This window comes from Elephas maximus, chromosome 11 (genome assembly GCF_024166365.1).
Source record: "Elephas maximus indicus isolate mEleMax1 chromosome 11, mEleMax1 primary haplotype, whole genome shotgun sequence".
Lineage (NCBI taxonomy): Eukaryota > Metazoa > Chordata > Mammalia > Proboscidea > Elephantidae > Elephas > Elephas maximus.
This window is the reverse complement of record NC_064829.1, coordinates 96,530,909-96,557,154: the sequence shown is the minus strand read 5'-3', so window position 1 is coordinate 96,557,154 and position 26,246 is coordinate 96,530,909. Positions and strand designations below refer to the sequence as shown.

Sequence of the window (26,246 nt, the reverse complement as noted above, 5' to 3'; positions counted from 1 at the left end):
TTTGCCCGATGTAATACTTCATTTGATTTCTTGATTGCTGCTTCCGTGGGCATTGATTGTGAAATGAAACCCTTGACAACTTCAGTATTTTCTCTGTTTATCATGATGTTGCTTATTGGTCCAGTTGTGAGGATCTGAGGTGTAATATGTAGATACCGGAAAATGTAAAACACATCTCCCTGTGGACTTACCTGTTATTATTATCAGGAATTTTAAAATTATCTTTTAATTATCTATAGGGTATGAACTCTCTCTTTTATTTGTTTCAAAAAATGTGTATTGCTTTCTTATCTCGTTGAGGGCCTCTCTTGCCTTTGCTGACCTTCCACTTTAACAGCCGCGATGTCCTCATACACTAGTTATGTTAATATTGTCACAGGACTTTCCATTTTTCATCAATTAGTCCCTGACTTCTCCTTTCCCCAGACAGACCATGATTCTTTAGGCCAGGACTGAGCTCTGAGTGAGTCCTCATTTGCTTGTTTAGATCTCTGTGTACTCGGTGGTGCTGGTGGCCTCCTGGTCCTTAGACTCCTGCGGTTTCATTCCGTGAAAGCTGAGGGAGGCGTAGTGGAGATCCTGCTCCTCGCTTGAGGGAAGTGTATCCCCAGAGGGGGGTACTTGGTTAGGGGGACTGTCTGGCCAGGGCTTTTGCCTGCAACTCTGAGTAAGAAGAAGAAAAGAGAGTCAGAGCATGGTCTCCAAGGGGAAGTTGGGCTTTCTTTTATTCGCTCTTTTTTTTTTCCCACGCACATTTCCTGCAGACTCAAATATTCACTCTTTCATTTAAAAATATGTAATACTACCATTGATTAGATCTTATGGGGGGCATACTAATCATATTTAATTGTACCCAGTACAAATGGGGAATCCCTGGTGGCATAGTGGCTAAGAGCTACGGCTGCTAACCAAAAGGTCAGCAGGTCGAATTCACCAGGCGCTCCTTGGAAACTGTATGTGATAGTTCTACTCTGTCCTATAGGGTTGCTATGAGTTGGAATCAACTCGATGGCACTGGGTTTGTTTTTGTTTTTTTTTTTAGTACAAATGAGTCATAAAAGCACAAGAAACTTCCATTTTGTTAGGTGTAAGATAGAGAACTGGAGTTAAAAAAACCAAAAGGGAAGAGCATGCTCTGCATTTCTCAAGCTGAAAGAACTGAAGGAAAAATTCAAGCCTCGAGTTGCAATATTGAAGGATTCTATGGGCAAAGAGGAGCCCTGGTGGTGCAGTGTTCAAGCGGTTGGCTGCTAACCAAAAAGGTTGGTAGGTTGATCCACCAGCCACTCCTTGGAAACCCTATGAGGCAGTTCTACTCTGTCCTATAGGGTCACTATGAGTAAAATCAACTCGATGGCAATGGGTTTGGTTTTTGGGCAAAAAACTGAAGCATCAAAAGAAGATGGTAGGAATACACAGAGACACTGTATCAAAAAGAATTGGTCGACATTCAACCATTTCAGGAGGTAGCATATGATCAAGAATCAATATTACTGAAGGAAGAAGTCCAATCTGAACTGAAGGCATTGACAAAAAACAAGGCTTCAGGAACAGACAGAATACCAATTGAGATGCTTCAACAAATGAATGCAACACAGGAAGCACTCATTCATCTAAGCCAAGAAATTTGGAAGACAGCTACCTGGCCAACCAACTGGAAGAGATCCATATTCATGCCTATTCCAAAGAAAGATCATCCAACAGGATACAGAAATTATTGAACAATATCATTAATATCACATGCAAGTGAAATTTTGCTGAAGATAATTAAAAAACGGTTGCAGCAGTACATCAATGGGGAACTGCCAGGAATTCAAGCCGGGTTCAGAAGAGGATGTGGAATCAGGGATATCCTTGCTGATGTCAGATGGATCCTGGCTGAAAGCAGAGAATAACAGAAAGATGTTTACCTGTGTTTTATTGACTGTGCAAAGGCATTTGACTCTGTGGATCATAACAAATTATGGATAACACTGCAAAGAATGGGAATTCCAGAACACTTAATTGTGCTCATGAGGAACCTGTAAATAGACCAAGAGGCAGTTGTTCAAACAGACCAAGGGGATACTGTATGGTTTAAAATCAGAAAAGGTGTGTCAAGGTTGTATCCTTTCACCATACCTATTCAATTTGTACGCTGAGCAAGTAATCTGAGAAGCTGGACTGTATGAAGAAATGCGGCATCAGGATTGGAGGATCACTCATTAACAAATTTCAATATGCAGATGATACAACCTTGTTTGCTCAAAGTGAAGAGGACTTGAAGCATTACTGATGAAGATCAAAGACTACAGCCTTCAGTATGGATTGCATCTTAACATAAAGAAAACAAAAATCCTAACAACTGGGCCAACAAGCAACATCATGATAAACAGAGAAAAGATTGAGCTTGTCAAGGATTTCATTTTACTTGGATCCACAATCAACACCCATGGAAGCAGTGGTCAAGAAATCAAACGACATATTGCATTGGGCAAATCTACTGCAAAAGACCTCTTTAAAGTGTTAAAAAGCAAAGATGTCACCTTGAGGACTAAGGTGTGCCTGATCCAAGCCATGGTATTTTCAATCACCACATATGCTTGTGAAACGTGGACTATGAACTAGAAAGACTGAAGAAGAACTGATGCATTTAAATTATGTTGTAGGCGAAGAATATTGAATATGCCGTGGACTTCCAGAAGAACTAACAAATCTGTCTTGGGTGAAATACTGCCAAAGTGCTCCTTAGAAGCAAGGGTGGGGAGACTGTGTCTCACATACTTTGGACATGCTATTAGGAAGGACCAACCCCTGGAGAAGGACATCATGCTTGGTAAAGTAGAGGGTCAGCAAAAAAGAGAAAGACCCTTGTCATGGACTGAATTATGTCCCCCCAAAAAATGTGTGTATCAACTTGGTTAGGCCATGATTCCCAATATCTTGTGGTTATCCTCCATTTTGTGATTGTGATTTTATGTTAAAGAAGATTAAAGTAGGATTGTAACACCCTTACCAGGTCACATCCCTGATCCAATGTAAAGGGAGCTTCCCTGGTGTGTGGCCTACACCACCTTTTATCTCTCAAGAGATTAAAGGAAAAGGAAGCTAGCAGAGAGGGGGGATGTCATACCACCAAGAAAGCAGGAGCAGAGCATGTCCTTTGGACCTGGGGTCCCTGTACCTGAGAAGCTCCCTGGCCATGGGAAGATTGAGGACAAGGACCTTCCTCCAGAGCTGACAGAGAGAGAAAGCCTTCCCCTGGAGCTGACGCCCTGAATTTGGACTTTTAGCCTACTTTACTGTGCGGAAATAAATTTCTCTTTGTTAAAGCCATCCATTTGTGGTACTTCTGTTATAGCAGCACTAGATGACTGATACAACCCTCAACAAGATGGATTGACACAGTGGCTGCAACAATGGGCTGAAACATAGCAACAATTGTGAGGATGGTGCAGGACTGGACAGTATTTCATTCTGTTGTACATAGATCTCAATGAGTCAGAACAGACTCAACAGTACCTAATAATAACAACAAGATAGAAATACTGATTTTTTAAGCAAGAAAGGAGAAAAATGAAATATTGGAAAAGTGAGACCAAATGAAAGTAAAAGGTAAAATGGTAGGAACAAGTCCACGTATACCAATAATCACAATAAACACAAATAGGTAAAAGACAGAGGTTGTCAAATTGGAATTTTGAAAACCTGGTTATAGAGTGTTTATAAAAATCACTGCTAAAGCACAGGGTGTGAAAACTTGAAAAAAGAAAGGATGGAAAAATACCAAGCATCTGCTGCCGTTGTTGTTTGCCATTGAGTCCATTACAGCTCATGGTTACCCCATGTATTACAGAGTAGAACTAAGCTCCATAGGGTTTTCTTGGTTATAATCTCTATGGAAGCAGATTGCCAGGCCTTTCATTAATGGAGCAGCTGGGTGGGTTTGAACCACCAACCTTTAGGTTAGCAGCTGATCACAAATCACTCGTGCCACCAGGGCTCCTTAGGCATCTACTGTTGTTGAGTGCCATCAAGTTGGTTCCAACTCATAGCTACCCCATGTGACAAGAGTAGAACTGCCCCATAGGATTTGCAAGTGTGGTGCAATGGATTGTTTTTATGTGGCCTTTCTCACCACGGTCTTGTAACTCGCTTGTGTGGGACTGTGCAAATAAGGTAACTGTGGCCCACCAAGGGGAATGGTCAGACTTGCCATTCTGCTGGGCTTAAAACTAGCCATCCCAGAGGCCTAATAGGAGGATCTCACCACCACCAAGGAAGTACAGCCAGGAGTGGAGCATGTCCTTTGGACCCGGGACCCCTGTGCTGAAACCCTTCTAGACCCAGGAGACAGAGAGCTGTAACGCTGAAGATGGCAAGACACAAGAAGCAGAAGCAGAAAAACAGCAGCAGCAAAGGCAACAGAATTAGGAGACAGGGAGGAGACTGTGTGGTGGGCTTCCCAGCCCACGGAACAAGAAAGCTAAGTGCCTTCAGGCAGGAGGCTTGCTGGCAGAGTAAGATGCCTCCAGGCACTTGGTAGAGCTAGGCTTTCCATCCTACAGAGCTAAGCTGAGTGCCTTTGAGCACCTTTGCTGGCAGAGTGGAGTGCCCTGGGGCACTTATCAGCAGAGCTAAAAGAGCTTTGTAACATTTGCCTGAGCAGGGCACAGACGGAGGGCCAAAGAGAAGCCTGCCTGTGGGCAGAGCTGAGTAGAGGCTGTCCTGATGGAAAAACTGTATCCTGAGCATTCCTGAACCTGAATTGTAACCTGTTACTTCCCTAATAAACTCCATAATCATATTGTCTATGAGTTCTGTGTGGCCATTACTACAAATTATCAAACTTAACAGAGAAGTGCTGTGGGAGAGACAGCTTCTGTCAGAACTGGTAAAAAAAGCTGGCAAGAGGAGGCATATCTGACCATCGTCTCATATGAACCAGCACCAGGCTGTTTATCTTAATTCTCCTTCACCCTTGTGAAGTTAGAGGTCAGATGCTGTCACCATGCCATTTTTAGACCTAGGTTGTAACCTTTACGGAAGCAAATAGCCAAGTCTTTCTCCCAAGGAGGAACTGGTGGGTTTGAAATGCCAACTTCTGGGTTATCAGCTGAGAGCTTAACCAGTGTACCACCAGAGCTCCAAAGTGTCTACTAACCAATAGCAAATCAGTGTAGCTGTTTTGAGATATAAATAGACTTTAAAACAAAAAGTATCAATAGGGATAGAGAGGATCACTATGTGTGATAAATGTTCAATTCACTGAAAAATTATTTATTGCTAAAATATGCAGTTCTAATTTAAAAATGCGTGTCAAATATAAGAAACATGTTTTATAGAACTACAGAGTGAAATTGACATAGTTAAAGATTTCAACCCACCTTTCTTCCATAGGTCAGGAAGTCTATCAGTAAAGATATAAATTTGAACAATACAATTAACACACTGGCCTGCTGATTTTATATCTAAAGAATAGAAAATCTACCTGCTTCTTTAGCACGAAGGAAACGTTTACAAACATTCATGACTTATTGGACCACAGGTCAAGTCTCAACAATTTAAAAAAAAAAAACGTAATAAAAATCATGTATTTTGACCAAAACACGATCAAGTTAGAATTTAATTATGGAAAGATTTTTTTAAGCTCCATAAGTTTTGGAAGTTAAAAAAATTCCCAAATAATATAAGAGTCAAAGAAGAAATCACAATGAGGGTTTAACAATATTAAGAACTGAATAATATTAAAACAATACATATCAAAATTTGTAGGATGGAGTGAAAGTGACATTTTCAGAGAAATTTATGCATAAATATTTTTATAAAGAAAGACGAGTGCTGTCAATTAATAACCTAAGTATCCAGCTTAACAAGTTAGTCCAAGAACATCAGAATAAACCAAAGCAAATAGAAGAAAGGTGCTAATAAAATGAGAGAGAGGAAAAAAAAGATAAAACAAGAAGCTCGACAATCCCAAAAGTTAGTTCTTTGAAACTAATTATGAAATAGATAATTAGCAAGATTTATTTACAAATAGGAAGGAGCCCTGGTAGTGCAAATGGTTAAACACTTGGCTGCTAACTAAAAGGTTGGCAGGTCAAACTCATCCAGTGGCCACTCAGAAGAAAGGCCTGGCAATCTGCTTCCACAAAGATTACATCCAAGAAAATCCTATGGGGCAGTTCTACTGTATCACATGGGGTTGCTATAAGCCAGGATTAACTCAATGTCACCCAACAACCACAACACAACAACTAGAAATAGGAGTCCCTAAGTGGTGCAGGGGTTAAAACACCCAGCTGCTAACCAAAAGGTAGGTGATTCAAACCCACCAGCCGCTCCAAGGGATAAAGACGTGGCAGTCTGCTTCCATAAAGATTTACAGCCTTGCAAGCCCGATGGTACAATTCTATTCCATCCTATAGGGTCACTATGAGTTGGAATTGACTTGACAGCAGTGGATTTGGGTTTTGGGTGGTGTAAACAGTTAACATGCTTGGCTGCTAACTGAAAGACTAGAGGTTTGAGTCCACCCAGAGGCACTTTGGGAGAGAGGTGTAATAGGAGAGCTTGGAAAGAAGGATATATGATCAACTAAAAATGAACTTCATTTCACTCTTTGTTGCATCTACTGAGAGAAAAAAGACCATTCACAGCACCCAGAGAGTTGACACCCCAAAAGAGGTGGGTGTCACTATAAAGTGAAGCAGTTATTGTGAGGACTGTAGAAGAACCCAGCAGAGGATTCAACCCCATCAATGTAGGAAAGAAAAAGGAGAAGCTCTGGGTTGGCACATGGTGGGGAAATAAAAAGGAACTGGCTACAGTTCAATCTGTAATCACACGTTACACACAATAAGGCGTTACACAGACTTCGGTTACAAGAGGAAGTCTGTGTGTACTTACTTCCCCCATCAACGGGATTATTCAAGAAAGTGGGTCATTTGATTCCAACTCATAGTGACCCTGTAGAACAGGGCAGAACTGCCTCATAGGGTTTCCAAAGCTGTAAATATTTATGGAAGCAGACTACCACATCTTTCTCCCAAGACATAGCTGGTGGGTTAGGACCACCCATGGCTTAGCCACTGTGCAACCAGGACTCCACTCCTTTGGCTTATGCATAAGAACTAGGAATTCTCCAGTCGCTTTAACAAGAAGATTCTAATGACACCCAAGACCAATTTGTGATTTTTTTTAATTGGAAAAAAACTATAAAAATACTTCAATTTCCATGTACCCGCGATAAGCAATCAGAAAGTGCACTTTAAAAAAAGATGGCATTTACAGTAGTAACCAAGAGTCCCTGGGTGGTGCAAATATTTAAGCCCTCAATGACTAGCTGAAAGGTTGGCGGTTCAAACCCATCCAGAGGTACCTTGGAAGACAGCCCTAGCATTCTGCTTTTGAAAGGTCACAGACTTGAAAACCCTATGGAGCAGTTCTACTCTGCATACATATAGGGTCACCATGAGTCAGAATCAACTCGATGGCAAGTAACAACACCAACAACAATGAATACAGTAAGACAAATAAAAATGTTCATAATAGCAAAATTTGGAAACAACTCAAATGCTCATTGATACAAGCTGGCCTGATTATACAATCAAATATGTTGTTGTTGTTAGGTGCCGTCGAGTCGGTTCCGACTCAGAGTGACCGTATGCACAACAGAACGAAACACTGCCCGGTGCTGCTCCATCCTTACAATTGTTGTTTTGCTTGAGCTCATTATTGCAGCCACTGTGTCAATCCACCTCATTGAGGGTCTTCCTCTTTTCCGCTGACCCTGTACTCTGCCAAGCATGATGTCCTTCTGCAGGGACTGATCCCTCCTGACAACATGTCCAAAGTATGTAAGACGCAGTCTCGCCACCCTTGCCTCTAAGGAGCATTCTGGCCGCACCTCTTCCAAGACAGGTTTGTTTGTTCTTTTGGCAGTCCGTGGTATATTCAATATTCTTCGCCAACACCACAATTCAAAGGATTTTCTTTTTCTTTATGTTGAGGCGTAATCCTTACTGAAGGCTGTGGTCTTTGATCTTCATTAGTAAGTGCTGCAAGTCCTCTTCACTTTCAGCAAGCAAGGTTGTGTCATCTGCATAACGCAGGTTGTTAATGAGTCTTCCTCCAATCCTGATGCCCCGTTCTTCTTCATATAGTCCAGCTTCTCGGATTATTTGTTCAGCATACAGATTAAATAGGTATGGTGAAAGAATACAACCCTGATGCACACCTTTCCTGACTTTAAACCAATCAGCATCCCCTTGTTCTCTCCGAACAACTGCCTCTTGATCTATGTAAAGGTTCCTCATGAGCACAATTAAGTGTTCTGGAATTCCCATTCTTTGCAACGTTATCCTTAGTTTGTTATGATCCACACAGTCGAATGCCTTTGCATAGTCAATAAAACACAGGCAAACATCCTTCTAGTATTCTCTGCTTTCAACTAGGATCCATCGACATCAGCAATGATATCCCTAGTTCCACGTCCTCTTTTGAAACCAGCCTGAATTTCTGGTAGTTCCCTGTCAGTATACTGCTGCAGCGGCTTTTGGATGATCTTCAGTAAAATTTTGCTTACATGTGATATTAATGATATTGTTCTATAATTTCCACATTCGGTTGGATCACCTTTCTTGGGAATAGGCATAAGTATGGATCTCTTCCAGTCAGGTGGCCAGGAAGCTGTCTTCCATATTTCCTGGCATAGATGAGTGAGCACCTCCAGCACTGCATCTGTTTGTTGAAACATCTCAACTGATATTCCATCAATTCCTGGAGCCTTGTTTTTCGCCAGTGCCTTCAGAGCAGCTTGGACTTCTTCCTTCAGTACCATCGGTTCCTGATCATATGCCACCTCTTGAAATGGTTGAATATCGACTAATTCTTTTTGATATGATGACTCTGTGTATTCCTTCCATCTTCTTTTGATGCTTCCTGATTCATTTAATATTTTCCCCGTGGAATCCTTCACAATGGCAACTCAAGGCTTGAATTTTTTCTTCAATTCTTTCAGCTTGAGAAACGCTGAGTGTGTTCTTCCCTTTTGGTTTTCCATCTCCAGCTCTTTGCACATGTCATTATAATACTTTACTTTGTCTTCTGGAGATACCCTTTGAAATCTTCTGTTCAGTTCTTTTACTTCCTCAATTCTTCCTTTTGCTTTAGCTGCTCAATGCTCAAGAGCAAGTTTCAGAGTCTCCTCTGACATCCATCTTGGTCTTTTCTTTCTTTTCTGTCTTTTCAGTGACCTCTTGCTTTCTTCATGGATGATGTCCTTGATGTCATTCCACAAATCATCTGGTCTGCGGTCACTAGTGTTCAATGCATCAAATCTACTCTTGAGATGGTCTCTAAATTCAGGTGGGATGTAGTCAAGGTCATATTTTGGCTCTCGTGGACTTGCTCTGATTTTCTTCAGTTTCAGCTTGAACTTGCATATGAGTAATTGACGGTCTGTTCCACAGTCGACCCCTGCCCTTGTTCTGACTGATGATATTGAGCTTTTCCATCATCTCTTTCCACAGGTGTAGTCAATTTGATTTCTGTGTGTTCCATCTGGCGAGGTCCATGTGTAGAGTCACAGTTTATGTTGGTGAAAGAAGGTATTTGCAATGAAGAAGTCTTTGGTCCTGCAAAATTCTATCATTCGATCTCCGGCATTGTTTCTATCACCAAGGCCCTATTTCCCAACTACTGGTCCTTTTTCGTTGCCAACTTTCGCATCCCAATCACCAGTAATTATCAATGCGTCTTGATTGTATGTTCGATCAATTTCAGACTGTAGCAGCTGATAAAAATCTTCTATTTCTTCATCTTTGGCCCTAGTGGTTGGTGCATAAATTTGAATAATAGTCGTGTTATCTGGTCTTCCTTGTAGGCGTACGGATATTATCCTATCACTGACAGTGTTGTACTTCAGGATAGATCTTGAAACGTTCTTTTTGATGATGAATGCAACACCATTCCTCTTCGACTTGTCATTCCCAGCGTAGTATATGATTGTCTGATTCAAAATTGTCCGATCTGCTTTTGAAAGGTCACAGCCTTGAAAACCCTATGGAGCAGTTCTACTCTACATACATAGGGTCACCATGAGTCAGAATCAACTCGATGGCAAGTAACAACAGCAACAACAATGAATACAGTAAGACAAATAAAGATGTTCATAATAGCAAAATTCAGAAACTCAGATGCTCATTAATATAAGGTGGTCTGATTATGCAATGAAATATTATACAGTGGAGAAAATGAATGAACTACAATTTTGGGCAACAACATGGGTGAATCTTCACAAGATAAGGTTAAGGGCAAAAAGCAAGTCCAAGAAGAGTGCACGGAGCATGATACCATTTGTAAGTGTGGAAGCAATTAGAACTAAATACTGTGTATTTTGTTGTTGTTGTTGTTAGCTTCCATAGAGTCAATTTTGACTCATAGTGACCCCATGTGACAGAGTAGGACAGCTCCCATAGAGTTTTCTAGGCTGTAATCTTTACTGGAGCAGATTGCCCGGTCTTTTCTCCCACAGAGTTGCTGGATGGGTTTGAATTGCCAACTTTTCAGTTAGCAGCTGAGCACTTTAACCATTGTGTCACCAGGGCTTCTTAATGTATATTTTAGGCATACATATATGTGATAATGCTAGCAACACAAGATTCAGAGAAGTGGCTACTGGGAAGCAGCACATGGGTAGATGTTAGTTATCATCAGAGTTCTAGGCCTTAGGTTGGATAATGGATTCACAGTTGCTAATCATATTATGAATTTTTAAAAAATGAGTAAGTTAAATAAAAGTCAGCAATGCTTGTTTCAGTGATAACAGCTTGCTCATGAACCAAGTATTTTGAATAATTTCATTCAGGCCAACACAAGCCTAATTTTATAAGAGGAGAGAGGGAATATGCTCGACAGGAGTGCAGTAAGACACAATAACAGGCTGAAATAGACCCAACCTTGATCATCGAGGATTTCACAAGCATAATGAGAGGAAATAGGTAAATGCAATGACATTGTGTAATGTGCCCCTCAGGGACAGGGATGCACATGGAGCTGTGGGGAAACAGACAGAGGGAAGGATAAACGTCAGAAGGAAAGAAGATGACAGAGAAGGGAATATTGAATTTGGTGCTAGAAGAATGTGAAGTTGTGGTCTAGTGGGAATGCAGAAGGTAGGGCATTTCAGGCAGAAGGAATTACACATGCACTCAGAGTCACAAGGGGGCAGGTCTGTACGGAGATAGTGAGAAGGCCAGAGTGATCGTGCACCAGTGAGGCAGGCAGGGCAGGAAACAGGCTGGAGAGGCCACCAAGACAGACTCAAATGTTGAGCCAAGGAATGTGGCCTTAATTCTCCAAGCAATGGGAGCAAGCAACAATGAAACTCCAGATTGGCTGTAAAGTAATTTTGGAGTTATGGTTCTGGCATCCAGTGTCAGGGATAAGAGATAGAGAAAATGAGGTGAGCTTAGTGGTCAGTGGTCAAACCACTTTAGAGTCAGTACAGGGAGGCAAGCAGACGGTCAGTGTTAGCTTTATGTAGGAAGAAGGTTGGAAGGAACTGAGTGGTTCATTGGTTTTGGGGGATGAAGGGAGAACAGAAATGAGGACAACTCACAGATGTCTGCCCAGGTGACTAGAGAGGTGACAATGCCGACAGGAAGATGGGAAACCAGCAAGAGGAGAAGATTTGCAGAAACATGGAGGAGCTCAGTCTGAATTTGCCAAGTGGATATGCTCAGGTTGCCCCCCTCCCTTTGCAGGAAAACACACCCATGTCACTCACCCAGGTGACTGTACCCATGACAGGGTCTTCATCATCCATGTCCCCTGGTCTCTTGGCTGCTTGCTTCCTGCGGGCTTTTACTCTAAGGAAAGAAACCAGCACATTGCAGCTGAGCTGGCTCAGGCACAGGTAGGCAAGCTGCCCCCTACTCCCTATAAAGATGCTGAAAATGACAACTGAAGCACCAAGCCCTGGAGCTGGACTGGGAGACCTTCCTGACATGGAATGAGTGCTCCTCCCTTCTGGATGACTAGGGTTTGGGAAAGACCACACTCCTCGCTAAGGTAGCCAAAGACTGTATTTCCATTACTGCAGACCATTCTTATGTACAAAAACTTGTACACAGTGTTCATAGCAGCATTATTCACAATAGCCAAAAACTGAAAACAATACAAATGTCCATCAACAGATGAATGGATACACAAAATGTTGTATATTCATACAATGGAATGTTACTCAGAAATAAAAAGAAATGATGCCCTGATACATGGTACAACGTGGTTGAACCTTGAAAACATTATGCTAAGAGAAAGAAGTCAGACACAAAAGGCCACATATTGTGTGATTTCATTTACATGAAATGTTCAGAATAGGCAAATCCATAGAGACAGTAGATTAGTGGTTACCTATGGCTTTGAAGGATGGAAGCACAAAGAGGTGACCATTAAGGGGTATAGGTTTTTTGTTTTTTTGTTTTTGAGGTTAATGAAAAAGTTCTAAAATTGATTGTGGTGATAGTTGTGCAACTCTGTGAATATACTGAAAGCCATAGAATTATATGTACACTTTAAAGGAATTAATTGTATGGTATGGGAATTATTTCTCAATAAAGCTGTTACCAGAAAACCAAAAAGACCCTCCTGGATCTCCTCAGCTCTGTGTCTCTAGGATTCAATGACTTCTCTCCCCACTCCATACCACACACTTCCCTGTACTTCCCCAGGACCAAGACTTACATGCAGAAGAAAGTGAGGCACACACACAGGGAGAGCAGGGCCATGGCACCAGCACCTCCAAGGGCTCCCAGAGCCACTTCTGCCCTGGACGCTGATTTCCCTGCAGAGAAGAGGGGTGTGAGTAGACTCACGCAAGGACTCAGTTTCTTATCCTTTCACCTCCTTGAAGAACTTGCTCCAGGTGGCTGCTTAGCCATGACATGGAACACCCTTTCCTCGCAATGACTTTATGACCAAGCCCCACCACCTTTCCCCTTAGGCCTCCCCCAACAAGAGACCCCCTGACCTGCCAACAGCAGAACAGTGACACTCTGGTTCCCGTGGTCGTTCTGGGCCTCACAGTGGATCCTGAGGCCAGAGCTGAGCCCCATGTGGAGGCTCAGGGAGCTGTTGGCCCAGGGCCCAGCAGAGCTGGAGGTGACCATGATGGAGGCGTTGCTACTGTTCCCCTCCACCAGACCCTCCCAAACCCGCCAGCGCAGGGAGGGGGCCGGCCTGGCTCGGGCGGAGCAGCTGCAGTGCAGACCCTCAGCCTCCCAGGAGCAAGAGGGGCCCAGCATCTGGGGGGCGTCTGTGGGGAAGGAAGAGAGGGCTCAGCAGAAACCCCTCACACCCAAGACCTGGATATCCTGCCCCCAGGGACCCTCACACTCACAGAACACAGAGAGGCACAGAGAGATGTGCTGGGAGCCCAGGGGGTTCTGAGCTCCACAGGTGAATTCTCCTTCATTTCCAATTCTTACTTGAGGCAGCTCCAGCTCCCCCATGTTGAAGATGGGGGAGGTGTTCAGAGCTTGGAATCTCTGGAACCAGCTCAGCTCTGCAGGGGGGTTGCTGTCAGCAAGACAGACCAGACGCAGTGACTGGCCCTCCAGGATGGGAAGGGATATGTTGTTTCCCATGACCTTGAGGACTTTGGCAGCAAGATGGAGAGATGAAAGATGGAGAGAGTGAGAGACAGATATGGAAAGAGAAAGAGAGTTGGAGGGAGGGAGAGAGAGAGAGATGGAAAGAGAGAGAGAATGTGAACTGTGGAAGGAGGAAGACTGACAGTACCCATCCCTTCCTCCTTCCCGGGATCCTTTGGCCTCTCCTTCTCAGTATGGGTTCAAAGGCTGGAGCCTTTACAGCCCAAGGAGGCTGACCAAAAGTGTTGGGCCTCATATGTTCACAAAAGGCTGGATATCTCACTGGGACATGCCTGTACTCTTTGGTAGAGAGAGAACAGATTGCCCCAGATGGCTTTGGGGACTACACTCAATTTGTGTAGCAGGAAATGGAGCTTGGAAGGATAGGAGGAGAATCACAGGACACTGTCATGGTTAAATGGAATTGGCATGGATCATCCTTTGGATTTGGCAACAAAAAGGTCTTTGGTGACTGTGGTAAGATCTGGACCACAGGAGGGATGGGGGCATGGGAGGGTCCAAAGTCTGACTCACAGTTTTTAATAGGGTGTGTGTGCAGTCTGTGGTGGGGGGTGGGTGATGATTCTCACCCTTGCTCTTCCCAAGTCATTCCCCACCTCTGCTCAGAGTTCCCAGTCCTGGAGAGGAGAGGTTCTATCCTACCTGTGCCATTTTGGAAAAAGATGTTGACGGTGAGGTTCTCTGGAGCATCTGGAATAGAAAGATAAGGCCCTGCTTCAGAGGGCAGGAGTGGGATCAGTTTTGGTTCTGAAGCCAAGGAGCCAAGGAAACAGGGAAGGTGGTCACTGCTGTCCTTCTTGTCCACTCTTCACCGAGACTCCCAAGGCTCAGATCCATGAACAAGTTTTCTAAGGTTAGCGCACTCACTCTCTCTCTCCTTCTCCCTCCCACCTTCCTTTCCTTCCTTCAATCTTTTCTCCCTCCCTTCCTTGCTTCTTTTCTTCCTCCCAACCTCCTTCCCTCTCCCCCTCTTTCTCTCCCTCTCCCCCAGCCCCCCTCTCTCTGTGTGTCTAGCACACACATGCACACATACACCCCACTCCCACTGCTTTCAGGGACCCAGCCATCCCACCCACACTCACAGGTGACATTAAGCAGAATGGTAATCTTCGTGGTCACCTGAGACTCTTGGTAGTTCACCTGACAGGTGAGGTAGGTGCCATGGTCCTGGGGCCTTGGGATGAGGGTGAGCACCGAGGACTGGAGAGTACTAGGGCCCAGCACGTTAAGGGCATCCCCTGTCCAGGAGAAGGTGAGCAGTCTCGCCCCCTCACAGGATCCTGGCAGGCTGCAGGTCAGGTTTGTGGGGCGGCCAGACTCCAGAGGTTCCAGAATGTGGATGTTGGGTTTCTCTGTCAGGTCTGAGGAGGAGACACAGAGGTGTCTTGGCCCTGGGAGTATGGAGACCCAGAGTGTGGCCCTGAGAGTGGTCAGTGCCTCAGGGTCTGAGCTCACCCCAGGTCCTGTACCTTCTCTGACCACTCCGGCCCATGACCAGGAGTAGGGTGTCCTGTCCCTGCACAATCACTGGGTGCCCCCATCCTAGGATCCTCTCCTGGGGCCCCTGCTGTACCTGTCACCTGCAAATTCAGCGTCTCTTTGTAGGTATGTTTCATATTTTGTCCTCTCTCCACTCGGAACATGTAGGTCCCTGTGTCACTCTTCCTGGCATCTCTGATGCTCAGGGAGCAGTTGTGGGTCTTGGGGTCCCCAAGGAGGTGGAATCGGCCCTGGGTCTCTGTCTTCACTACTCGGCCTTGGTGGTTTGTGGCCACAAGACTTCTTCGATACATGCTGTCTGAAGCGTAGTACCAGTAGATGTAGAGTGAGTCAGTGGAAGGTGACATATCCAGGGGGTAGGAGAATTTGCAGGGTACAAGGACACACAGGCCCTCCTGCACCGTCACCAACTCTGGCACCTGTAGCTTGTACCACAGATACTCCTTCTGCAGGGACCCTGGAGGGACATAAGCCTCAGATGCGGCTCCATTCCCACCCCCCATCCCCTTCCCTCACCCCTCAGCCCACTCACCCCCCCACAGCAGGGGCAGCAGCAGCAGTGGCAGCATGTCTGGGTCTGCAGGGCCTGGAGCCAGCTCCTGGTCCCTCTGTCAGAGAAGGAAATGCCCTGAATGTTGGGAGGAGCCAAGGAAGCCCCAGCAGGAAGCACGTGGGTAAGACAGAGCTGTGGCCACCACTGAAGGGGAACTTGGGAACCTCAGCTATGGGGGTGGGTGAGGCTGATAGATCCTCCAGTCCCAGCCCCCATGTTACAGGTGGGGACACTGAGGTGCTGAGCTGGTAAGGGGCTCTCCAGACCTGAATGTGGAAGTCATCAGCACACAAATGATGTTGAAACCCAAGAGCCAGAGTGAGATCAACAAGGGAATGAGTGCAGAGAGCAAAGAGAAACCATGGCTCTTTCTGGTCATTTGATGGACTGTGTGTCAGACCCACCCTTCTGCTGAAAAACACTAACCTTGTGGAAAAAAATTATTTTCTATTTTCATAAAACCTTGGGAGAACATTACTGAATTGTACAGGGAGAAATTGTTGAGAGCATGTACGTTTTGTTATATATCGTTTTGCCATAATGAACAACTGCAATGACAAAAACTATTGAAGAGCTATCAGGAAAGAAATTTCCAGAACAAAATCTAGGGTAAGGTGGGAACCCAGAGAGGGGAGTTGACCCCTCAAACACCTTTGACTTGAAAGGATTTACTGACCATGGCAAACTCAAATTTTGGTTTTCATAAATTGAAACCATGGTCTTGTGGTACAAAGACGACGCACAGGCCCATCTAAGACAGGACATCTTATGGGAGAATCTCGCCCCATTATGTGGGGTTCCAAAAGGGTAAACGCAGACCCAGATTTGCAGAACAGGCACTAAAGAATGAAAGCAGTTCTGACCACAAACCAGGCGTTGCACATATGTGCAGCACAAATTGACATCTCCTGGGAAGTCCAGCAAACCTCAAGCTGTGCAGATGGTTTGAAGGCTTAAATAACCAAATCCATTTCTGTTGAGTTGATTCTGACTCTAGTGACCCTACAGGATGGAGAAGAACTGGCCCATGGGGTTTCCAAGGCTGTAATCTTTACAGAAGCAGACTGCCACATCTATCTCCCAAGAAGCAGTTGGTGGATTCAAACTGCTGACCTTTCGGTTAGCAGCCCAGCACTTAACCACTGTGCCACTAATACTCCTTGAAGACTTAAATATGAGAGAAAAGCTAGTAGTGCTGTCAGAAGATAATGTAGAAAGTCATCACCATGAACTTGAGGTAAGGAACTTCCGAGGTGCTTCAGGATGGACTCACACCTGCAACCCTTTGCTTATTAGCTGAGTCCATTAACTGCTTATACCACTCAGGACTCCAATGAGGTATTGGTTGTTCAGTGGTAGAATTCTCGACTTCGATGCAGGAGACCCAGGTTTGATTCCTGGCCAATGCACCTCAAGTATAACCACCGCCCGTCTATCAAAGGACACTTACATGTTGCTGTCATGTTGAACAGGTTTCAGCAGAGCTTCCAGACTAAGATGGACTAGGAAGAAAGGCCTGGTGATCTACTTCCAAAAATCAGCCAATGAAAACTCTGTGGATCACAACTCATGGGGATGGTGCAGCATTTTGTTCTGTTGCACATGAGGTCACTATGAGGCATGGCCAACAGCAACAAATAGCAACAAAATACTTGTTCTAAATCAGCAAATATTACTGTATCTGACAAAAACAGCAAATGCTGGTGAAGGCGTGGAACATTGGTTGCTGGAACATTAGTTGGTACAGCCACTTTGGGGGAAAATAACACTATCTAATAAACTGAGGATGTGTTTACACTATAAACCAGCAATTCCACTCCTAGTTTAATGTCCTAGAGTAAAAGCAGCATTGTCCAATATGGTAGCCACCCATGTGGCTTTTGATGACTTGAAATGTGGCTATAAGAGTATGTACTATAAGATACATAAGGGTAAAGCACATACCACATTTCAAAGACTTACTACAAAACAAATCAATGCAAACAATACTATCTCATTAACAATTTTTATGATTGTTGCTGTTGTTGAGTCTATTCTGACTCATAGCAACCCCAGATAACACAGCAGAATTGTCCCTGTAGGATTTTCTAGGCTGTAATCTTCACGGGAGCAGATTGCCTGGTCTTTCTTCCAAGGAGCCTCTGGGTGGGTTCAAACCACTGACCTTTCAGTTAGCAGCCTAGTGCGTAACCATTTGGGCCACCAGGGCCCCTTTTTTATAATGCATGTGTATTGAAATAATAACATTTGTATACATTGAGTTAAATATACTATTGAAACTAACTTCACTTTTCTTTTTTTACTTTTTAATGTGGCAATTAGAAAACTAAAAATAACACATATGTTTCACATATGTGTCTCCCATTTTGTGTCTATCTGGCAATGCCAGTGAAGAGAATCTCTTGCTCAAGTGTCCAGGATACATAGTCAAGGCTCTTTACAACAACATTGTTCCTAATAACCCCATGGGAAACATAATAAACGTCTGTCAATAGTAGAATGAATTACAGTCATTCATCACTTAGCATCCACGATACATTCTGTGAAACAGGATGTTATGTGATTGGATGTTGTGCAAACACCATATTATTTGTTGGAGCAAATAAACTTCCTCTATCACCCTCTGTCACCTTGAATACTAAGGTGCACCTGACCCAAGCCATAGTGTTTTCAGTTGTCTCATATGCATGTGGAAGCCGGACAATGAATAAGGAAGACAGAAGAAGAATTGATGCCTTTGAATTGTGGTATTGGAGAATATTGATAAACCATGGAATGCTGGAAGAATGAACAGATTTGTCTTCGCAGAAGTACAACCAGAATGCTCCTTAGAAGCAAGGATGGCAAAACTATGACTCACATACTTCGGACATATTATCATCAAGGATCAGTCCCTGGAGAAGGACTTCATGCTGGTAAAGCAGAGGGCCGTTGAAAAAGAGGAAGACTGTCAACGAGATGGATTGACACAGTGGTTACAACAATAAGCTTAAGCATCGCAACGACTGTGAGGATGGTGCAGGACCCAGCAGTGTTTCGTTCTTTCGTACACAGAGTCGCTATGAGCCGGAACCGACTCAGCACCTAACAGCGACAACATAATTTCTTATACCATTACATGTCTGGCAGCACAATCGCTTTGTATATAAGCAACATGAGATACCCATGTTGCAAGAGGGAAGCTGTTGCATTAGCTATGCCCAGAAATGTCTGGTAAGTCCCATTCTCCAACTGGGATTTCTGAACGCTATTAAAACCTTGGAAACCCTGGTGGTGTAGTGGCTAAGTGCTACCTCTGCTAACCAAAAGTTGGTGGTTCGAAACTACCAGGCACTCCAAAACCACAGGGCACTCCTTGGAAACCCCTTGGGGCAGTTCTACCCTGTCCTATAGGGTCGCCGTGAGTCAGAATCGACTTGACAGCAATGGGGTTTTTTAACCTTATGGGACATTGCCCAAATAGACATTATTGGCACATGACTGTAATTGGGTTGTCTTTGAACTATATGGTTGACTATATGACAATAAAAACAAAGAAACATTGTCCTGTTGAGTGAAAGACATAAAATCATACATCAGTATGATTCCATTAATATAAAGTTTGAAAACAGGAAAAACCAAACTCTGTTTCTTGGTGATACAGCCATAAAGATAAAATTATAAAGAAAAAAGGAACAGAAGGGACAGTGCAAGGGTGTTGGGTTGGAGAATGGCCCAGAGGGGGTGTTGGGGACTACTTGGAATGTTCCTTTTCTTAGCATGAGTGGGGATCCGTGGTGGTCCACTTTATAATTATTCCTTAAACAGAACACATACAGATCAGACATTCCTTTGGATGTTTGCTATATCTCCAAATAGAAATGAAAAATAAACTCATAATCAAAAAGTTGGGAAGACACTACCAAAGAGATAAAATAACTACCTCTGGCTTAAAATAAACTTTAAGTATAAAAATGAATAATTTAAAATTCAGAGGAATTACCTTACAAGTGTTTAAAATGACTGTGAAATTCTCTTAGTGTACTAAAAAATATATCGATTCTGTGAACTGCTAATGAGGCCACTAATATTTTACCAGTCTGCTTGCTGAGAACTTAGCTACACTGGAAACACAAATTTAAGCCTTCTAAAAATATTGGTGTTGTTACTTGCCATGGAGTTTATTCTGACTCATGGCGACCCCATGCGTGCATAGTAGAATTGCTCCATACGGTTTTCAAGGCTGTGACGTTTAGGAAGTAGAGTGCCAAGCCTGTCTTCTGAGGAGCCTGTGGGTGGGTTTGAACTGCCAGCATTTTGGCTAGTAGTTAAGTGCATCATCTAGGGACTCCTCTTCTAAAAATATGTGTTGCTTAATAAATACAGCGGGAACGAGGGACTCAAAAAGTTGTAGAAATAAGCTACAAGATGCATGAAATATTTTTTGAAAATAAGATGAAAGTACAAAAGAGGTGGCTCTCCAAAAGAAAGGAGACAATGATGACCATGAGGGTTACATTTTGTACCTTTTTCTCCTGCTTGTTTTGGCCACTGAAGCATAGTAACCATGTGCCTAGATGCAGGGAATCGTAGGATTCAGGGATCCCAAGCCTAGGAGGAGGTACAGTGCATCAAGTCACACAAGCTGTCCTGATGCATCACAGACTTTGTGTTCGTTCCCTGGGGTGAGAGACAGAGACACCCGCAGTGCCGGCCTCATTCTCCACCTGGGCCCCCTCTGGCTTCATCCTACTCAACACAAGAGGCATCTCTAGAGCTGGAGAGTCCAGATCTTGCCTTGGGACAGCCTCATCCCCTAACCCCCATGCACCACCCCATCTGTTAGGAGTGAGAAAAAGACAGGCGAGTGAGTGGAAAGGATGTCGCAACTGGAAGCCACAATGTACGGACAGAAGGGCAGAAGAGGAAATTTCCCCATAATCTCTGCCAGGAAAGCTAGGCCCCAAGGGCAGGGGAAAGGCCAAGCTGGCCCATCTCAAGGGCACACTGTTCAAGGTAATAGAAGTAAAATAACCCAAACTGCTGAAGTGGGGGAAAGAAGCAACCATTTCCACGTTCAAGAAGAGCTATAAAATGGTGGTGGAATGATTTGGACAAGGATAGTGAGAATGGTTGCACAACTTGAAGAATGTAATCAATGTCACTGAATTGCACAGGTAGAAATTGCTGAGATGGCATAGGTTTTGTTATGCAGATTTTCACCACAATAAAATAAGAAGAGCTACAGAAATCATCTCAAAGAGAGGAATATATATATATTCCTCTGTGTAGTCACACACCCACACACGCAAATGTTAAAACAAACTAATGATAATTTTTATTTTATTTTATTGTGCTTTAAGTGAAAGTTTACAGAGCAAATTAGTTTTTCATTCAAAAATTTATACACAAATTGTTTTGTGACGTCAACCGCAATGCCCGCAGTTTGTCAGCACTCTACCACTTTCCCTTTTCACCCTGGGTTTCCCGTGTCCATTCCTCTAGTTTTTCTGTCCCTTCCTCCCTTTTTGTCATTGTTTTTGGGCAGGTGTTGCCCATTTGGTCTCATATACTTGATTGAACTAAGAAGAACCTTTCTCATTTGTGTTATTGTTTGTTTTATAGATCTGTCCAATCTTTGGCTCAAGGGTGCACTTTAGGAGTGGCTTCAGTTCAGACCTAGCAGGATGTCCAGGGACCATAGTCTCGAGGGTTTCTCCAGTCTCTTGTTAGACAAGTAAGTCTGGTCTTTTTTTGTGTGTATGTGAATGTTTTAATTTTGTTCTGCATTTTTCTCCTGCTCTGTCCGGGGCCACCTATTGTGATCTCTGTCCAAGCAGTCTAGGATCAGGCTGGTAGAGGCTGTGGTTCATGTGGTCCATTAGTCCTTGGGACAAATATTCTCCTTGTGTCTTTGGTTTTCTTCATTTTCCTTTGCTCCAGACAGGATGAGATCCATAGGTGTGCCTTAGATGGCCACTCACAAGCTTTTAAGACCCCAGACACTACTCCCAAACTAGGATGTAGAACATTTTTTTATGAACTATGTTATGCCAATTGACCTAGATGTCCCCTGAGATCATGGTCCCCAGCCCTCAGCCCCAGTAACTCAGTCCCTCAAGGTGTTTGGATGTGTCTAGGAAGCTTCTGTGACTTTGCGTTGGTCAAGTTGTACTGACTTCCCCTATATTGTGTGTTGTCTTTCCCCTCACCAAAGTTAACACTTGTCTACTATCTAGTTAGTGATTTCTCCTCCCCACCTCTCCCTTCCGTCGTAACCATCAAAGATTGTTTTCTTCTGTGTGTTAACATTTTCTTGGGTTTTTATGATAATGATCTCATGTAATATTTGTCCTTTTGTGATTGACTTATTTCACTCACCGTAATACCCTCCAGGTTCATCCATGTTGTGAGATGTTTCAAAAATTCATCATTGTTCTTTATCTTTGCATAATATTCATGGAGGTGAAGTGGTTAAGAGCTTGGTTGCTAACCAAAAGGTCAGCAGTTCGAATCCACCAGACGTTCCTTGGAAACTCTATAGGGCAGTTCTACGGTCCCATAGGGTTGCTATGAGTCGGAATCGACTCGACAGCAGTGGCTTTGGTTTTTTGGTTTGGTGTGCACCATAATTTGTTTATCCATTCATCTGTTGATGGGTACTTAGGTTGTTTTGATTTTTTGCTATTATGAATAATGCTTCCATGAACATGGGTGTGTGTATGCCTATTCATGTGATGGCTCTTATTTCTCTAGGATATATTCCTAGGAGTGAGGTTGCTGGATTGTATGGTATTTCTATTTCTAGATTTTTAAAAAGGCACCATATCAGTTTCCACAGTGGTTATACCATTTTACATTCCCACCAGCTGTGCATAAGAGTTCTAATCTCCCCACAACCTCTTCAACATTTCCTATTTTCTGTTTTTTTTTTATTAGTGCCAGTAATGTCGGAATGAGACCGTATCTCATTGTAGTTTTGATTTGCATTTCTTTGATCGCTGTGACTGTGAGCAATTCCTTATGTGTCTGTTAGCTGCCTGAATGTCTTCTATGGTGAAGTGTCTGTTCATATCATTCACCCATTTTTTAAATTGGATTATTTCTTTTTGTTGTTGAGGTGTTGAAGTATTCTATATATTTTAGAGATTAGACCCTTGTCGGATATGTCATAGCCAAAATTTTTTTCCTAGTCTGCAGGTTCTCCTTTTACTCTTTTGCTGGAGTCTTTTGATGAGCATAAGTAAGCTGGAAGAGATAAGGAAGAATTCTCCCCTAGCACTTTCAGAGAGAACATGGCCTTGGTGAAACTCTGAATTCAGACTTCCAGCCCCTAGAACCATGACAGAATAAAATTATGTTGTTTTAAACCAATCACTTTGCGGTAATTTGTTAGGGCAGCAGAAGAATTTCCATAAGACCACAACCTGCCCTCTTGGGTGAGCCTGTATTTCATCTTTGTACCACAAGATCCTGTGGTTGTTGTTGTTGTTAGCTGCCATCAAGTCGATTCTGACTCATGGCAACTCCACATGTTACAGAGTAAAACTCCTTTCCATAGCTTTTTCTTGGCTGTCATCTTTGTGGAAGCAGATCGCCAGGCCTTTCTTCTCAGGTCCTGCTGAATGGGTTTGAACCACCTAGCTTTCTGTTAGTGGTAGAGCACAAACTGTTTGTGCCACCCAGGGACCTATTCCACAATACCCTAAAAACCAACAAAACCAAATGTATTTCCATCGAGTCAATTTGAACTCATAGCAATCCTATAGGACAGAGGAGAACTGCCCCAAATAGTTTCCAATGCTGTGATCTTTCCAAAAGCAGACTGCCACATCTTTCTCTCACAAAACAGCTCGTGGTTTTGAACTGCCAACCTATTGGTCAGCAGCTAGGCACTTGACCCCTGCACCACCAGGGCTCATTCCACAAGACCCTAAGGTCCATAAAAACCAAAATTGAGTATATGGGAGAGTGGATCTGATAAGCAGCCCAACACATAACCAGGAAGAGCCCTGGTTTCTCTTTGATTTCTGCACTCCCTTGGAGATCTCACTCTGGCTCTTGGATTTCAACATTATTTGTGTGGTATTGACTTCCACATTCAGGCCTGGAAAACCCCTCACCAGCTCAGCACCTCAGTGTCCCCACATGGGAGTTGGGGCTGGATGATCTATCAGTCCCACCCACCCCCATGGCTGAGGGTCCAAAGTTCCCCCTCAGTGGAAACCACAGATCTCTCTCACCCACATGCTTCTGTTTGGGGCTTCCTTGGCCCCTCCCCCCATTGGGGCATTTCTTTCCCTGACAGAGGGACCAGGACCTGGCTCCTGGACCTGCAGATCCAAACATGTTGCCCCTGCTGGGGCGGGGAGGAGGGGGATGGTGAGTGGGCCGGGGTGAGGGAAGGGTATGGGGGCAGCAATGGAGCTGCAGCTGAGCCTTTATGTCCCTTCAGGGTGCCTGCTGGAGGATGGAGGGTACGAGCTGCGGGTGCTGGAGTCGGTGACAGTGCAGGCAGGCCTGTGTGTCCTTGTGCCCTGCAAATTCTCCTACCCCTGGAATAGATGGCTTTCACCATGGCCCATTATGTCTTCTGGTTTGGGTATGGGGACAGAATATTCTATGACCCTCCAGTGGCCACAAACAACCCAGACCTAGAACTGAAGACAGAGACTGAGGGCCGATTCCACCTATTGACTACAGGATCAATAACTTCTCCTTCAGCATCAGAGACACTAAGAAGAATGACACAAGGACCTACTTTTTCTGAGTGGAGAGAGGACGGGGTGTGCAATACAGCTTCGAAGATGAGAAGCGGAATTTGCAGGTGACAGGTACGGCAGGGGCCCCAGAAGAGGACCCTAAGATGAGGGCACCCAGTGTTTATGCAGGGACAGGACACCCTGTTCCTGGTCATGGGCCAGAGTGGTCAGAGGAGGTACAGGACCTGGGGCCAGCTCAGACCCTGAGGCACTGACCACTCTCAGGGCCACACTCTGGGTCTCCATACTCCCAGGGCCAAGACACCTCCCTCTCTCCTCCTCAGACCTGGCAGAGAAACCCAACATCCACATTTCTGAAACTTCTGGAGTCTGGCCGCCCCACGAGCCTGACCTGCAGCCTGCCAGAATCCTGTGAGGGGAGGAGACTGCTCACCTTCTCCTGGACGGGGGATGCCCTTAGCGTGCTGGACCCTCCAGTCCTTGGTGCTCACCCTCACCCCCAGGCCCCAAGACCACAGCACTTACGTGTCAGGTGAATTGCCAAGGATCTCAGGTGGCCACAGAAACAGCCATCCAGCTCCATGTCTCCTGTGATTGTGAGTGGGATGGCTGAGGCCCTGAGAGCAGTAGAGGCAGGATGGGGCCATGCCCTGGGATCTTTTACTACAAGCTCTCAGGAAAGTTTCCCAAATCCCACCCCTTCCCATTCCAGTGACTCTTTAGGCAAAGGGCAAAAGGCCACCCTGCCTCTCACCACAACTTCCCTTCCAGATACCCCACAGTCTATGGCCACCACCATTTTCCAGAGAAACTCCACAGTTGGAAAGATTCTTTCCTCTCTGGGGCTGCCTTGGAGCCAGGTGTCAGCTCAGGACTCAGCTGTGTCTCAGAGCTCAAAAAAGGCGAGGGCTGAGCTTGAAGAGGAGCCCCTCCCTCAGCCCTAGGCCCCTGGGTGAAGTCCGACCCTACCCATCCCCTCTCACCAGTCTCCCACTGATGGACCCAGTATTACATTTGGCGACTCAACTTATCTGAATTTCTGATAGGACGTGTGCCCTGCTTCATCTCTGGTCTGATCATCTTTTCCAGGAACCTCAAATCTGCACACTCCCCATAGCTCAGTCCTGGACCATGTTTTTCTCTACACTTTCCTGGGTGACCTCGTTCTATCCCCTGGCTCCAGCTTCGATCCCATCCCTGTGCTCATTCCTCTCACCAGCTTAGATACAGCCCTTTTCCCTGAACCCCAGATCTGCTTTGAGTCCCCTCTTGACAATACCCCCTTAACACCCCCTTTCTGCCAGACTTCACTCTAGACAACTCCCCTTCTCACCAGCTGGACCCCATGAGTCACCGAGTTTTTCAAACTTCACTCCCAAATCACTTCTGTCTTCCTTTTCTCTTGGGCCCCAGACCCAGCTCAGGTCTGTCCTCTTCCCCAGATCATTGCCTCAGCCTCCTCCCTGGCCTCCCTGCTTCCTTCCTGTCTAATGGCTCCAGCAGGGTCCTTCTACACCCAGAGCTTAATCCTTCTATCCCCTGCTCACAGCCCCCTACAGCCCCCCAGTACTCCCAGAACAAAGCCCAGGGCCCTCAGCCTTGTCCTGCAGTCTCCGCACGACGTGACCCTGCCTTCCTTTCCGCCATCCTTGTGTGTGTCTTGAGTGCTCCAGGTTCTCCCTGCCAAGTTGCAGAATTGGGTACATTTCCCGCATCTTTCAGGGTGACTCAGTGCTTTGCACAGCTCTACCTGATATGCCTGCCCGCTACCCCTCTTCCCGTCACTGCTCAGCCTCCCCTCTTTTCCACACTGACTCAACCACCAAGTTCCTTGCA

At 44.7% G+C, this 26,246-nt stretch overlaps 1 protein-coding gene and 1 pseudogene across 4 annotated transcripts; one reads left to right on the top strand and one right to left on the bottom strand.

Annotated features, from left to right (window-relative positions):
- SIGLEC5 (sialic acid binding Ig like lectin 5) lies at positions 1 to 25,452 on the bottom strand. 4 transcript variants are annotated; one of them, XM_049901961.1, is made up of 10 exons: positions 25,438 to 25,452; positions 15,688 to 15,763; positions 15,229 to 15,612; positions 14,738 to 15,046; positions 14,298 to 14,366; positions 13,382 to 13,639; positions 13,013 to 13,297; positions 12,727 to 12,826; positions 11,771 to 11,852; positions 1 to 663 (listed from the first exon to the last, which is right to left on the bottom strand). In XM_049901961.1, the coding sequence occupies exons 2-10, from the start codon at positions 15,722 to 15,724 to the stop codon at positions 484 to 486; spliced, it is 1,704 nt and encodes a 567-aa protein (XP_049757918.1). In that variant the 5' UTR covers positions 15,725 to 15,763; positions 25,438 to 25,452; the 3' UTR covers positions 1 to 483. The 4 variants fall into 4 exon arrangements, with proteins under 4 accessions (XP_049757918.1, XP_049757919.1, XP_049757920.1 ...); XM_049901962.1 differs by having other exon boundaries at positions 14,298 to 14,345; XM_049901963.1 differs by having other exon boundaries at positions 14,738 to 15,016.
- On the top strand, positions 24,109 to 25,023 carry LOC126086228 (sialic acid-binding Ig-like lectin 14; annotated as a pseudogene).
- Positions 25,453 to 26,246: the final 794 nt, after the last annotated feature.